The 12,865-nt window shown below is 40.5% G+C and overlaps 1 protein-coding gene across 3 annotated transcripts in view; it reads left to right on the top strand.

Moving 5' to 3' along the window:
• Positions 1-12,865, top strand: part of CTNNA3 (catenin alpha 3) — a 418,277-nt gene that overhangs the window by 357,412 nt on the left and 48,000 nt on the right. For all 3 annotated transcript variants that reach the window (XM_084210853.1, XM_084210854.1, XM_084210852.1), the window contains exons 14-15: positions 4,944-5,036; positions 12,246-12,427. In XM_084210853.1, the coding sequence (XP_084066979.1) occupies positions 4,944-5,036; positions 12,246-12,427 (275 nt within the window). The remainder of the gene's footprint in view (positions 1-4,943; positions 5,037-12,245; positions 12,428-12,865) is intronic.

Raw genomic sequence — 12,865 nt, 5'->3', positions numbered from 1 at the left:
CAACAATTATGTAAGGCTCTTACTCAGCTACTCAGAAAAGATAAAAAATGCTTGGGGTTTCTTGTTCTCTTTGTAACGGATCAAACTCTTGCTCTGGCAGTGTGTCATCTGGCAGAATTAAGTGTGAGATAATAGTTGTGTTGTGTCTAATACACAAAAATACCACTCAGTAGCTAAATATTTGCAGAGCATGCTATTTTTGCATTTGTGACTGGTGTACTGTGGTTTGTTACACTGAGTGACGTGCGGCCTGACAGGATGAGATGTTCAAAATCTGGGTGTTAGGCAAATGTCCACAGTAGAACAGATAATCTCTGTAAACCATTGTGTGCTCACTGAAGGACATAATAGACAAACTCTCATCCTCCTGGAGTGCATGCAAGCATTTCTGCTGCTGCTGTGGGATTTACATAGCACAAATAACTGCTTTTGCAGGGGTAAAATAAAGACATCACTTAGCAGCTTAGCTCCTGTTAAGGTGTTAGTCTGCTCTGCATTTTAGTATTGATCTCTGGAAAAGAATGATGGGGCTGTTGAAACCAAGATAAGATAAAGCATAAGAGCATATAATGACAGTGTGAAGGTCAACATTTAATTGAATGTTAGATAAGAGGAGATAGCTTCCTTTCACACCATTATGCCTGTTTGTCCATTTATGCTGTGTTTTTTGAGATTTTAGACCTGGCTCTGCATTATGTTCTAGCAGCTGAAACCCTTTATTGGCAGGATTGATGGTTCCATGGGTTGTATGTGACCTTTGCAAGCAAATTATATAGATAAAGTTCTCTGGATAATCACTTTTGAGGGGGTTTTCATAAAAAACTTTGTGTTGGAGAAGATGCTGTGAAACTTAGTCAAACAAATTGTTCTACAAAGCTTGGATTAAAAACCAGAGAAATCAAAAAGCCCATTTGCAACCAGTTTAGAAAAACTGGCAGAGATATAAAGACTAGGGGCAAGACCTTGGTTTTATTAATTATTTTCTCTAAAATCCTCGTAGAAAAGCAAATTAAAAGGTTTGTCATCAGAGAGTGGGTTTCATTTCATAGATGAAAAGGTAATTTATATCCTGAAATCACCTGGGTGCAATAGTAATGACTTGCTGTTGTGGCTTGGAGTTGAGTACCAGCAAGGTGTCAAATTCATCAATATTAGACTTTGCTATAAATATGACTTTGAGTCCTCAGCCCGAGTCTTCAGTAGCAAACCCACTGAGAATGCAGATTTATTACAATCATTGAAATGTGAGAAGGAGTGCATGCTACTTGTGTTGCTTGTCAGCCACAGTAATGGAATTACAGCCTAGAATGGATGTGTAGGAATGTACCTGAATGTGTTTTTGTCAGGATCAGCAAAGGCTTTTCACAAAGGACCAAAATCTCCTGCAGCCCTGGACCGGGTGTCCTGCCTGCCCTTGTGTCTCACTTCTGCTCCCAGCTGCTCCATCCCTTTGTTTGTAGTGCATGCTGCTCAGACTTCATCTTGGAATGAATTTCTCCCTCCTCCAGCACTTCCAGGGGAGACTGTTCAAGAGTTCTGCTCCTGTGGCTGCTGGAAACCTAATTTTTCTTGTTCAAATTTGTTTCTAGCCTCCATTTACCACCGTGTTACACGAGTCTGTAGGTTATTGCTGACTGGAGTCTTGTGCTTCATTTTACCCCTCAGCATTCTTCCTGACACTTACTGGAAATTCCATGCTTTGTACGTCTCACAGCGAATTTGCCATTTATGTCTTGTATTTGTTGCGTCACTGAGTACAGGACTCAAATCTCTCCCTCTTCTGTCACCTGCAGTTGATAAGATGCCTGTTAGGAGTCTTAAACAATACTCTCAGCTTCCTTCCATGCTTCTCACTCCAGTCCTCCAGCTGTGCTGTTCTCCCTGTGCACAATTTCTGTTTATTGATGCTAGCACACCATTTTGTGCTGCAAGCCTTTGTGTTGTACCAGTTTGACCATGCAGTCGTTAGGCATTCCCTTTGAATAGCTGTGTGTTGGCACATGGAATATGCAAGCATGAACATTCATGCTTGATATGTATTGATATATATAGATTTTATTGAATATTCAACATGAATATTCAGTATTCATGTAAGCAGATACAGGTGTGTCTCAGGTATGTAATAAACAGTGGATTATGAGAGCAACATCAAAAAGATCACCAATTTTGCCTTGAATTGCATAAAAGAGCTTCCAAGGAGAGAAAACAATTGAGTAACTACTTCTGTTGTTCTCAGTGATACAGTGGGGAGTTTTTTCAGTTTTTGATGTGTCTGAAAATAACAGTAGTTCCCTCTGCTTGAAATGTCCTTAGCCTTTAATAACTGGATAGGTTTGTTTTTCTGAATTCTGTGGTACCAGCAGTCCAAGACGTGGCAGACGCGGGCTTTGGAGAGAATGACTTGGGAAGAGCTCAATGGCAGTGCAGTCCTCTGGCTGTCTGCAGAAAAATCCTCATCCCAGCCACACACAGGGTTTACTGACAGGAAAAGGGCATAGGCAATTTAAAACCAAAAAGGTTTGTGACTGCATTTAGCCCACGAGGGGTTTGAGTGAGCAGCACTTGGATCCTGAGTCGATGTTCTGTGTATGGTAAAGAATTGGAGAGGGAATCCCTGTGCCAGTGCAGCTGGAAGGAGATCTCTGCTCTATGATTTGTAAAGTGCCAGATCAGATTAATACAGTGATGATTTCACCTTTGGAAAGCTTACCTGAGGCTGCCATTGAGAGGTGTCTTATCCTACTGTCCTTTTGCTGACCTCTTTGCTAATGTTTCCATGTGGAGGCTGGTAACATTTCCATAGCTTGACTTCCATAGCTTGACAGAAAAACAGTGTCAGTGGAATTCTACAAAATCCTCTTGATGGCCCTAAAATAACTGTTTTGTAAATATATACAGTTTGTCATGGGGTAACAATGGCATAAAGCTCTTGAACGCATTACCTAAAATATTACCTATGTATAATGTGACTGATATAAAGATATTAACCATTCTGCCCTGTCACAACATTTTGAATTCCATGTTTTGTAGGAGAAAGAAACCCTGTATTGGAAGTGTGGCATTCTCAGGTACCTGTTCACCCAGGAAGAAATGGTGCTTTGCTGCCATGAATCCAGCTTTATGATCACTGGGGGAAAAATTCCAAACTAGTTTTATTGAAACCCAAGAATTGCAATGTGGTATTTAAAATTGTAATTGTAACTCAAGTATAGTTTAAATTTAAAAGTAATTATTTTTTCTGTAAACTTAGTCAAGGCTCTTACCTGCCTGAGGGAGTCAGTGTAGTCCTGAGAAGCTGAAGTTACTGTATTTTAATATCCTTTGTTATTGGTCCTCTAATAAGTGTGTCCCTAAGTGTTTCTGTTAATGGGAGTTTGTGATAGTTTTTTTTTTATTGTAGGGATATCCATCATCACCAAAATTTCATTTTGCTTCCATACTTCAGCTTTTTCCAACAACTTTTGTATGGTAACAGCCTTTGACTGTTCTTACTAGGTCTCAATCCAGCTTTAAAACTGAGACTTCAGAATAGTGTTAGTCTTTGCCTGAAAATAAGATGGCCCTTTCCCCCACTTTGGCAGTGTAGCTTTATGCTTATCTTTGTCCCAGAAATTGATTGCCTCTTTTCCTGAGGAAGTTTAGCTGTATTTGTCACCCCCAGCGTTCTATTTCTGCCAACTTGTGCACCAACACTGAGTTATTTCTTGCAGTGTTATCTCGTAGAAATGATGATTTTCTTCAGTGAGTGAAATTGTCTGTGTGCTGCTGAAGCAATGGAGTGCTATTTGAGCCTTGTTTCAAGGCTGCTGTTGAGCTCTGTGGTTTATGTACCACCCTCTGACCACAGAGGTTCTTTCCCAAAGGACACACATATATGCAGGTGGATTTACTCAGGTTAATGCAGTGCCATTACAGTGCTGTGGACCCAGAAATAAATGACAGAACCCTGCAGTGTCCCTCTGAACTGATCTTGTTTGTTTATGCCTTGACAGTAAAAACGTGAAAGTGAGAATATACAGCAATTCTGGATTTAAAACATTATCTTTGACTTGATTGAAAATTGGATAAAAGCAATAGCTGGGTTTCTTTCTGCCTGTCTTTTTATACGGTTGTCTGATAGTCCTGGTCTTGTTATGGTTCTCTTGGAATGTCAGGCTTTTGGGGGACTCAGAACATCAGGATTTTCCTCTAATTGGAACTCCAGATGTCAAGGTGGTGGTAGATCTGTCATGGGCTTTGTAGAGCTTGGTTCTGTGTATTTTTGCTTTTTATTTTTGTGAATTTACTCGATAAAGGAAAGTTTCTTGAATGCTCTATTGCATTGGCAGAACCAATAGTATTTTTTAAGTGGTTCGTAATCACAAAGACCTTGTATGCTTCATTGTGCAATGTTTTGCTGATAGAAGAAACTTGCTTTTAATGTTTTTTTAGTGTCCTTTATAAAGTAATGTTCAGTGTGGGTTTTTTGCTATGTTATTTATTATAAAATTCAGAACTTCTGCATGAAAACCCTTTTCTTTTAGTAATATTTTGGTAAAAGGGAAGCAGTAAATAAATCTGAAGATCTTTATTATATAGAAAATTTCTTGTCGTAAATGAAACAGAGTCACAGAATCAACCAGCAGTTTGTGTGACTAGAAGGAACAGACAGTGGTATATTAAATAATGCCATGTATAAAAATAGCAAATTAAGGACATTTTTTTTTTCTGGTTGTGCAGGAACTTGTGCTGCTTTAATAGAACTGGTAAGTGACACATTCACAATCCATTCTTGTCACATAAAGGTTTCTTGTCAGATACCTTTGCTAACAGCACCAATTTAAACAAAGAGTTCAATAAGGGCTCCAACGGGGCTGCTTGGTGTTTGTCAGACCTTACCTCGGCCCAAACGGGAGATGTTGGACATGAGCACCCGACATTAACCCTTTCCTGCCTTTCCCCAGACGCCCGAGGAGCTGGAGGACGTGTCTGACCTGGAGGAGGAGCAGGACGCGCGCAGCCGCACCAGTGTCCAGACCGAGGGCAAGACGGACCGGGTACGTGGGAGCCAGGGCTGAGGAGCCAGACCTGCTGTGCTCTTGCTGGCTGAACACAAGTAGGAGTTTGTAGATACTTATTTTCAAAATGTAATAAGCTCCACTAAAGCTTCCAAAGATCACACGTCTAGTTCTCAGCTAAACCAGAGTACTGCTTTAAAGGGAATGCTTCTCTTTGAAAAGAAAACTGTAAATAACACGTACTTGAGAGGGCACAGAGCAAGAAGTAGATGCTGAAGACTGGCAGGTGAGGAGCTGGCTGTCAGCAATCAGAGGCACAGACTGGTGCTGTGGGGAGATGTCTCTGGGATGTGCTTCTCCTTGTGAGGTGGAAGGGACTGTTACACGCAGCCTGTTGTTAATACAGCCAAAACCCCCAGTACTTTAACATTATAGTGTGGGCATTTCTGGTTTTCCCCCATTTCTCCCTAAAATAATACAGCTACTGTAAATGTTCCTTTCTGTGGCATCTAGATAGAGGTCACGGCTTAAAACCTGGTTCTGTAGTTTAGAAACAATTTTCCTAGATTTCAGGTTGTGCTATTGGGCCCATAAATGGCACATCACCCCCTGAAAGCAGTAGAAAATTATAGCTTTGACTAAATTATATACATATGCACTCAGGCTGGAGTACCATATTGACAGATACCTGCACACCCTTTTTTTAAAAAAAAGATGTCTTAACAAAACTTTTTGCTGCAGCAGCAAACAACAGTGTTTTGAGGCCTCTTTGTTTGGAGTGGTCTTTGATATTGGTATTTGAGGATTTATACCCAGAAGCTGTTTCGCAGTATGAGGGATCTGTGTGGGGAAGATGGATGTTAAGCTTTGGGCAGTGTGTGGTATTGTGGGGTGCAGCAGCTTTGTGTCCTGTTGGAAGGCTGTTGTGTGCAGTGTTGACACCAGGAATGACTGTGTTCCAGAAGTCCTTTGGCAAGATTGCAGAGCAGCCTTTTTTCCTCCTTGAGTTCTTTCTCTTGGGCATTTCAGCTATAATAATTCAGTTTTATTTATACATATCTGGTTCCATGTTCATTCTGCACAGGAGCACTCTAGATTCCTCTTGCTTTGTCAAGAGTGTTGTAATTTCTTTGATGTCACATCTCTCACTGCTCCAATGGGGAACTGGTGCCTTTTTTTCTTTGTTTTTATCACAACATATAAAACCAGATGTGATGTGTGTATGCCACTTGTAACAAAGGCTACATCTTAACTAGCAAATCTTGTTTCCCTTATGGCTGAAAAAGTCATGTATTATTAATCACACCTTCAGACTCTATCTCCATAAAGAGGGAGAGCAGAGATTAGGGGTGAGATAGTCAGACTGAGATTTGACCTCGTATTTATCTTCCTCACTTATCTTGAAAATGTTATTTCATTGATCTTTTCCTTTAGATAATTTCTTATTTCTGAGATGAATATAATAGTGCCTGTGGCACCATCCTGTGCTAGGGGATACAGGTCAGCTTGGGCAGTGTGCTGTGTGATCTCTGGGTACTTAAACTGGATAAAAACACTGATGATTATTTGTAGGGTGATTTTACATCCTTGAAAAAGAGGCTCCTTAGGATCAAACCCTTAGTTACTATAGGAACAGGTACTGCTCATGGATCCAAGGACTAGTGCAGTTTTTCCCAGCTGAAAGTTAACTCTTCCTCTGGTGCTTGTGTGTAATTTGTGTAGTCAGCTCAGGAAGCTTAGCACAGACTTATTTATGCTGTCATGATCGTGTAATTCCACTGAGGGAGTGGAATTACAGTGGCTTGTTATTGTGGGATTCTGTGTTGAAGAGGGGGGTGAGTAAGATTTTGCCTAGTCAATTTTCAACTAGAGGACAATGTACATGTTAATGATCAGGAAAAATTACTTTTAAGTGTTTGAAGTTACTACATTAGTGATGAAAACAGCTTAGCTTAATTTCAAAGTTGTTGCTGCAAGTTAAGGTGATCATATTGAGGCAGAGGCAAAATATTTTACCTTACAACTTAATCCACTTAGGGTGGCAAGAGCAGAACTCTTTCAGGCAGCCACACACCCACATTTTTTGTGTCAGAGTTCTGCAGACAGTTTTGTGAAAGCATGGACAAAAATGCCTGAGATTAAAATAGTCTTTTATACAGTTTTGTTGCACACTGTGTTTGTGCAACAATTCTGGGCTGAAAAAGAGTTGATTCAGTGTGTTCTGTGAATGAGAAAATGCAGGCTAAGTTATTTCATTGTTGTATTTGTATTGTATTTTAAATACAACAATTAATTTTATAGCTCTAAAAATCTACTAAACTCTAAGAAAGCCTGGATAAAACAGCAAAGGCCAGGAAGAACTGTTGCATAAGAAGTAGTTAGAAGGGAAGCTAGGTTTGCCATCAGATCAATTAGCAATTTTTATTCAAGTGGCAAATACTGTACATCTAGGTTCCTACATTAAATGAAATGCTGACGTGCATTAACAGGAAGCGTGTGCTATTTTGTTAATTAAAAAGCCAATTTCGGAATATTTTTAAAGTTTTTATCGAAGCCCTGCACAAGTATGAAATACTGGTAAGAATTCAGGCATAATGAAGATAACTACTGTAATTTTGAGTAAGTTCTGAGAATAGTAATTTTGACACTTGATACATAGCAAAAGATTCCCTGTCAGGAGTCATGATCTATCAAAAGCATTTAATTTTCTTGCCAATTTTTAACCCAATTTCCGTAAAGAGATGAAGTTACTGAAATACTCAAGGTTGTAGCAGTATGTTATATACTTCTACAAAGTAGAGCTGGAAAAAACCTCAAGAACTTGGCTAATCTAGCCATTTGGCCCAGGGCAGAATAAATACACTTCTTCTTGACACATATATATGAGCAATTCTATTGCTCTCTCTACTTAGCTCATTACTGGAATTGGTGGTTTATTGGAAAGTTTTTGTCCTTATACCTCATATGTTACAATTAACATGTTAGCACTCATCTGGAATGCACACAGAGAGTGAGGTTCCTTTCTGTATTATTTTTTTTATGTACTTATGCATCCTTTTTCTATGGCCTCTTTTGGGAACTCCATGTTGAAGAACTCCAGTAACCTTGATTTACTCTTCAGGGTGAAGTTTTCTGTATGTTCTTTTAGTCTTGCTCTCCTCTGGGTGCTCTGCAGCTGGTTAATGAATTTCTTGATTTTTGTGTCCAGACTATTTATATTGCAAGATGTGTGAAGCCACCTGTGATCTCAGCAGCACAAGTGAGAGGTTTGCACTATTTCCTGCTGTGTGCATGGTTCACAGGGAGCTTTGTGTGAGGTTTGCCTTTCTGCCATGAGCACAGCCACAAATTCCCACCCACACAGCTGCCCATGGCTGGTTCTGTCTCAGTTCTGTGTGTGTGCTGGTGATTTTTCTTAGGGGTAAACCCTGTCATTGTCTTAGCTGCACTACACCCTGTCGTGTTTCCAAGGGCACTTGGAGTTGTACACCAAAGGCCTCTTCCACTGCCAGTGTGCAGTGTGGACTCCTGGTTCTCTGGAAATGCTGACTAAGGCAGCTCCCTTCACAGCTTTTCCTGATGATCCTTTGGCTCAGTGTGTGTTCTTGGTAAGTGCTCTGCAAGCAGCTTTCTAACCAATATTACATCCACCCACTGGAGATTACATCTAGACCTTATTTCTCCAGGTTATTTGTAAGGATGACATGAGAGCCAATGGCAAAGCTCTGGTGAAGCCCAGACCTAGGGCATGATGCTTTTTGATCTATGGGCCTATTGCCCTGGGGCAAAGAGAAATTACATTTAATATGCCATATTTGCATCATCTAAGCCAACCTTCTTGGTGGAGGCTGATGCAAAAATGGCATTAAACACTGTGCTTGCTCTCTCCCAATACTTTCACCTCTTCATCTGGTTTATCCAATTATATTGCATCTAAAAGTACAGCAGAACTGTCACGGCAGAACAAATGAGGCACTCTCTGAACTTGTTTAAGGAATGCTGCACTTCAGCAGGCTTGCTGCAATTTTTGAAACAGGGAGAAGGCAGCTGATGACAGCAGGTAGTAAAGTATTGAAAGAAACGCAGCTTCTCCCCTCTGTCAGCATCACACACCCACACAGTTCATCTCTGGGGGCGTGTATTCACTTAGCTGGGAATGCTGAACATCCAGCACATCTCTGTCACCGCTTCATCCAAACTCACAAAGTGATTCCCTCAGGAGGAAAAGCAGCAGTAAAAGGTAGTGGACATGTCTTGCTCATTTTGACAGTCCCTTTGACTCGGTGGTGTCTCCATGAATTCACTTTTGAACACACTGGCGCTCAAACAGAATCAGACTTGGGAATGGACCTCAGAGATCACCTCGCTCCACGGTAGGGATACCCCTCACCAGTTCAGGGCTCAGCTCACATGTGGGTTTTATGATAGTGGTCTGCAAAGTTTGGTCAAGAAAAAGCCAGTTAAAAGTTATGCTTGGAGCTGTTGTGAAACAGCATGATTGAAATATATTGCTATACTTGGAGTGATCTACAGGGCTCCTGTTCTTTTTCACCAAATGTTCAGCTGACTGCAGCAGGTGAGCAGGAGCAGACCAGAGGGCTTCATCTGGCTGCCGAGGCTCTGGTGGAATGAAAGCCTCAGTTTCCAAGACAAAGTAGGGACACAAATCCGTTCTTCTGGGATCTCTGCCATTTTCTTATAACTACAGTATATGAAGAGCAGGTTATTTTGTGTTCTTGCATGTAAAAGCTCTGAGAAGTTTTTCATGTGCTCATTTGGGAAGATGGTTTGTTTTCTTGCAGCCTACAAAAGTGCAGAAAAACAGTGTTTTCCTCTTTTCTTCTCAATAGTTACATGACATGTTGCAGCCTACAAAACTGGAAGTGTTAAATAATTTTCAAGGGATATTCTTTGATTTTGCTTGAATGTATTGTGCTGCTTTCTGTTGCCTTTCTTTCCTTCCTGGTCCCTGTAAGTGGTAAGAATGGTGCTGGTGTGGATCTGGTCTGTCACTTGGTTTTAGGGATCAGGAAAGAAAAACCATATGTCAATCTGAGATTTTAAGAGCATAATCAAAGTTTATGTGAAAGTCAAATCCTTGGAGAGTAGCCCGAGACAAAGATAGGCAAAAGGCCAGTTTTAGGGTTGGGATGTCATTGGCCAGCAGTGTACCAGGGAGAGAAGAGTCAAAATCATCACCACTTAGTTACCCCCTCCATGTGTCCTTACATGGCCTTAAAAGTTCAGTTTCATTTGTGGAGAACTGACTGGAACATGGAAGGGTAATGAAAGGAAGCACCAGTCTCACAGGGTCAGTCAGGTTGCAAATGGCACAACTCAACACAAACTCCAGTGTTGGAGACTCCAGCTACCAGGGAGAAACAGCTTTCAGAAAAGTTGTCAGGGAAATTTAAAAAAAAATCCATACTTTTTTTATAATAGAAGGAAGGAAATATCACAGATAGAACTTCTCCTCTCACCTAGTCCTAAATCTGTTACCTGCTACTGTGATAATAACATTTTGTCTTAGAAGGAGTGAAAAAATAATTTTTCTCTTGCTTGATAGAATAAACCTGCACTCATGTAATAGTCATTCAATTTAGATTTTTATTTCACAATTACTGTTGTGTTGCTTATTTTGATACAAAGTTAAATCTATGCTTAAAAGGCTCTGTATACACTTGGGGTTTTTCATTGGACATGGTTTTAAAGCAGTATGAGGGAAAGGAGAGACAAGACAAGGTCAGAATTATAATTTCCTTTGCCCTTTGTTCCAGTGGATAATGTCTCTTCCACCTGAAGCTCATTATTGTTGGCAGGTAGCAGGATGCTGTATGTCACAGTTCCCTCATTACAATGCCATCTTTCCTGTGGTTTTGAGATCCAGGCCTGTGATCTTGAACTCAAAACAGTGTTGAAGCTGGGAGCTAGGAAATGCCCCAGACATCCACCCATCAGCAAACATGTATGAGATCATAAAAGTTCTCTTCCCTCTGTGGGCCATTTGGGGGTTTTTTATTGACGTGGGAGAAGTAGCCTTCAAATAGTGGTGCTTTCTAATTCTGTGACTGTAGGGTCAGATGGTTCCTTCCACCCTTAACCATTCTGTGGTTCTGTGTGTGACTGCAATTACAGGTACATGCTGGGAAACCTGCAATTTTCAGTAATTTGTCTAAGTGGGAAAGCTAACCCTGTGACAGTGATTCTAGTGTAAATAAATCTCTGAAAACACATGGCTTGAAAAACATACACATTATGTATGGAACTGATTGCCCATTTTATTAATTAGAAGCAATTCAGCCTTAACTGGCCTTAACTTTCCATTTTACTGGTGGTAGACAGTGTTTTCTAAACAAGAATAAGTCACAAAATATTTATTGTGTAGTTATAGAGTAATGACAGCGTGTTAATAATGGCTGTGTGTGGTTGGGAGTTCCTGGTAGCCTGAAGGGAAGGTGTGAGATAAGCAGCAGGGCAGCAGAGCCATCAGGACCAGCGTGGCTCCTCTCTCTGGGGCAGGAGGGATGATGAGGGGCCAGGATGGTAATTTCCCAGCCCCTGGCTGCTCCCTGGCCTGTTTCTGACACAGGAGGGGTGTCTGACCCGTGACTGCAGCAGGCTGGGCACCTTGCTCATGAAGAGCATTAAGCAAAAACATTTCTCTGACCATGCTGCATTTTTAGGGGCTTTTGGTAATCTTGTTCACATCCTGATTTCTGTCACCTGTCTGTCTTCTGCAAAGACAGAAGATGCATATTTGAACAGTCAAATCTTTTTCAGTTCCCAGAATGATAATATAGAACCTTCTCAGAAGAGAGAAGAAGCATACCCCTGAGTGTTTCAGGACAATTAACCTTTTTCATTGATTATTTTGTATCTGAATAAATACTGCATTTTGGTACTTTTACATGTATCATACTTAAAACTACTTAGGCTCCTTAGCCCTAGGAAATAGGAAAATTTTTTAGTCCTATTTCATAAAGGCTGTTGTGAAGAATTTACTAATCTCTCTTGCTATATTAAATGAATGATTTCAGGAACACTACTTTCCCTATTACACTGAGATTATTTATTTGGCCCAACCCAGTGACAGCATACAAATTCTGAAATTTAGAAGTGCTCAAACTCAAGCAGTTGGCTCAGGACACAGTGTATTTAAACTGTGTATTTATTAATGTGCAGTGGTTTTGTTTAAAAAATAAAATACTCTGACATAGATGTTTTACAAATCAAATGATTCTGTTTTAGGCCAAGATGACTCAATTGCCAGAAGCTGAAAAGGAAAAGATAGCTGAGCAAGTGGCTGACTTCAAAAAAGTCAAGAGTAAGCTTGATGCAGAGATTGAAATCTGGGATGATACCAGCAATGACATAATTGTTCTCGCCAAGAGGATGTGTGTGATTATGATGGAGATGACTGACTTCACAAGGTAATTACATAAAAAAACGGTTCTTGGATATTTAGAAATGCTGGAGGCCATTGTCACACGGTTAGAGCAGCAAATACAGAGTTTGTCAGCTCACAGCATCCCTGCAAAGTTGAGTGGTCAGCTAATGCAACACATCAGGTAGGAGCACTGAAGTGCTGGGGGTTTAATGTGTTGAACTGTGCTTATCCCTAAGTTTTTGCCTTTGTCCTCTATTAATTTGTTGGTAGGGTTTTTGCACGTTTTAGCACTCTTATTTCTGCTTTCAGTGAAAGGGAAAAAGTAACAAAATAATCTTGAATTTAAGCTGTAGACTTCTCATCTGTTGTTCTGTCTACTTGTATCAGAGCATGCTGTCAAGCATGAAACACTCTGTACAGAGCCCGTGTGTGACAGTACACATTCAGACTCATACATATTTTATATCCCATTATTGCTGCT

The sequence above is a fragment of the Fringilla coelebs genome (assembly GCF_963513975.1).
Source record: "Fringilla coelebs genome assembly, chromosome: 8".
NCBI lineage: Eukaryota > Metazoa > Chordata > Aves > Passeriformes > Fringillidae > Fringilla > Fringilla coelebs.
The sequence above is the reverse complement of the archived record's forward strand: the minus strand, read 5'-3'. Positions and strand labels throughout refer to the sequence as shown.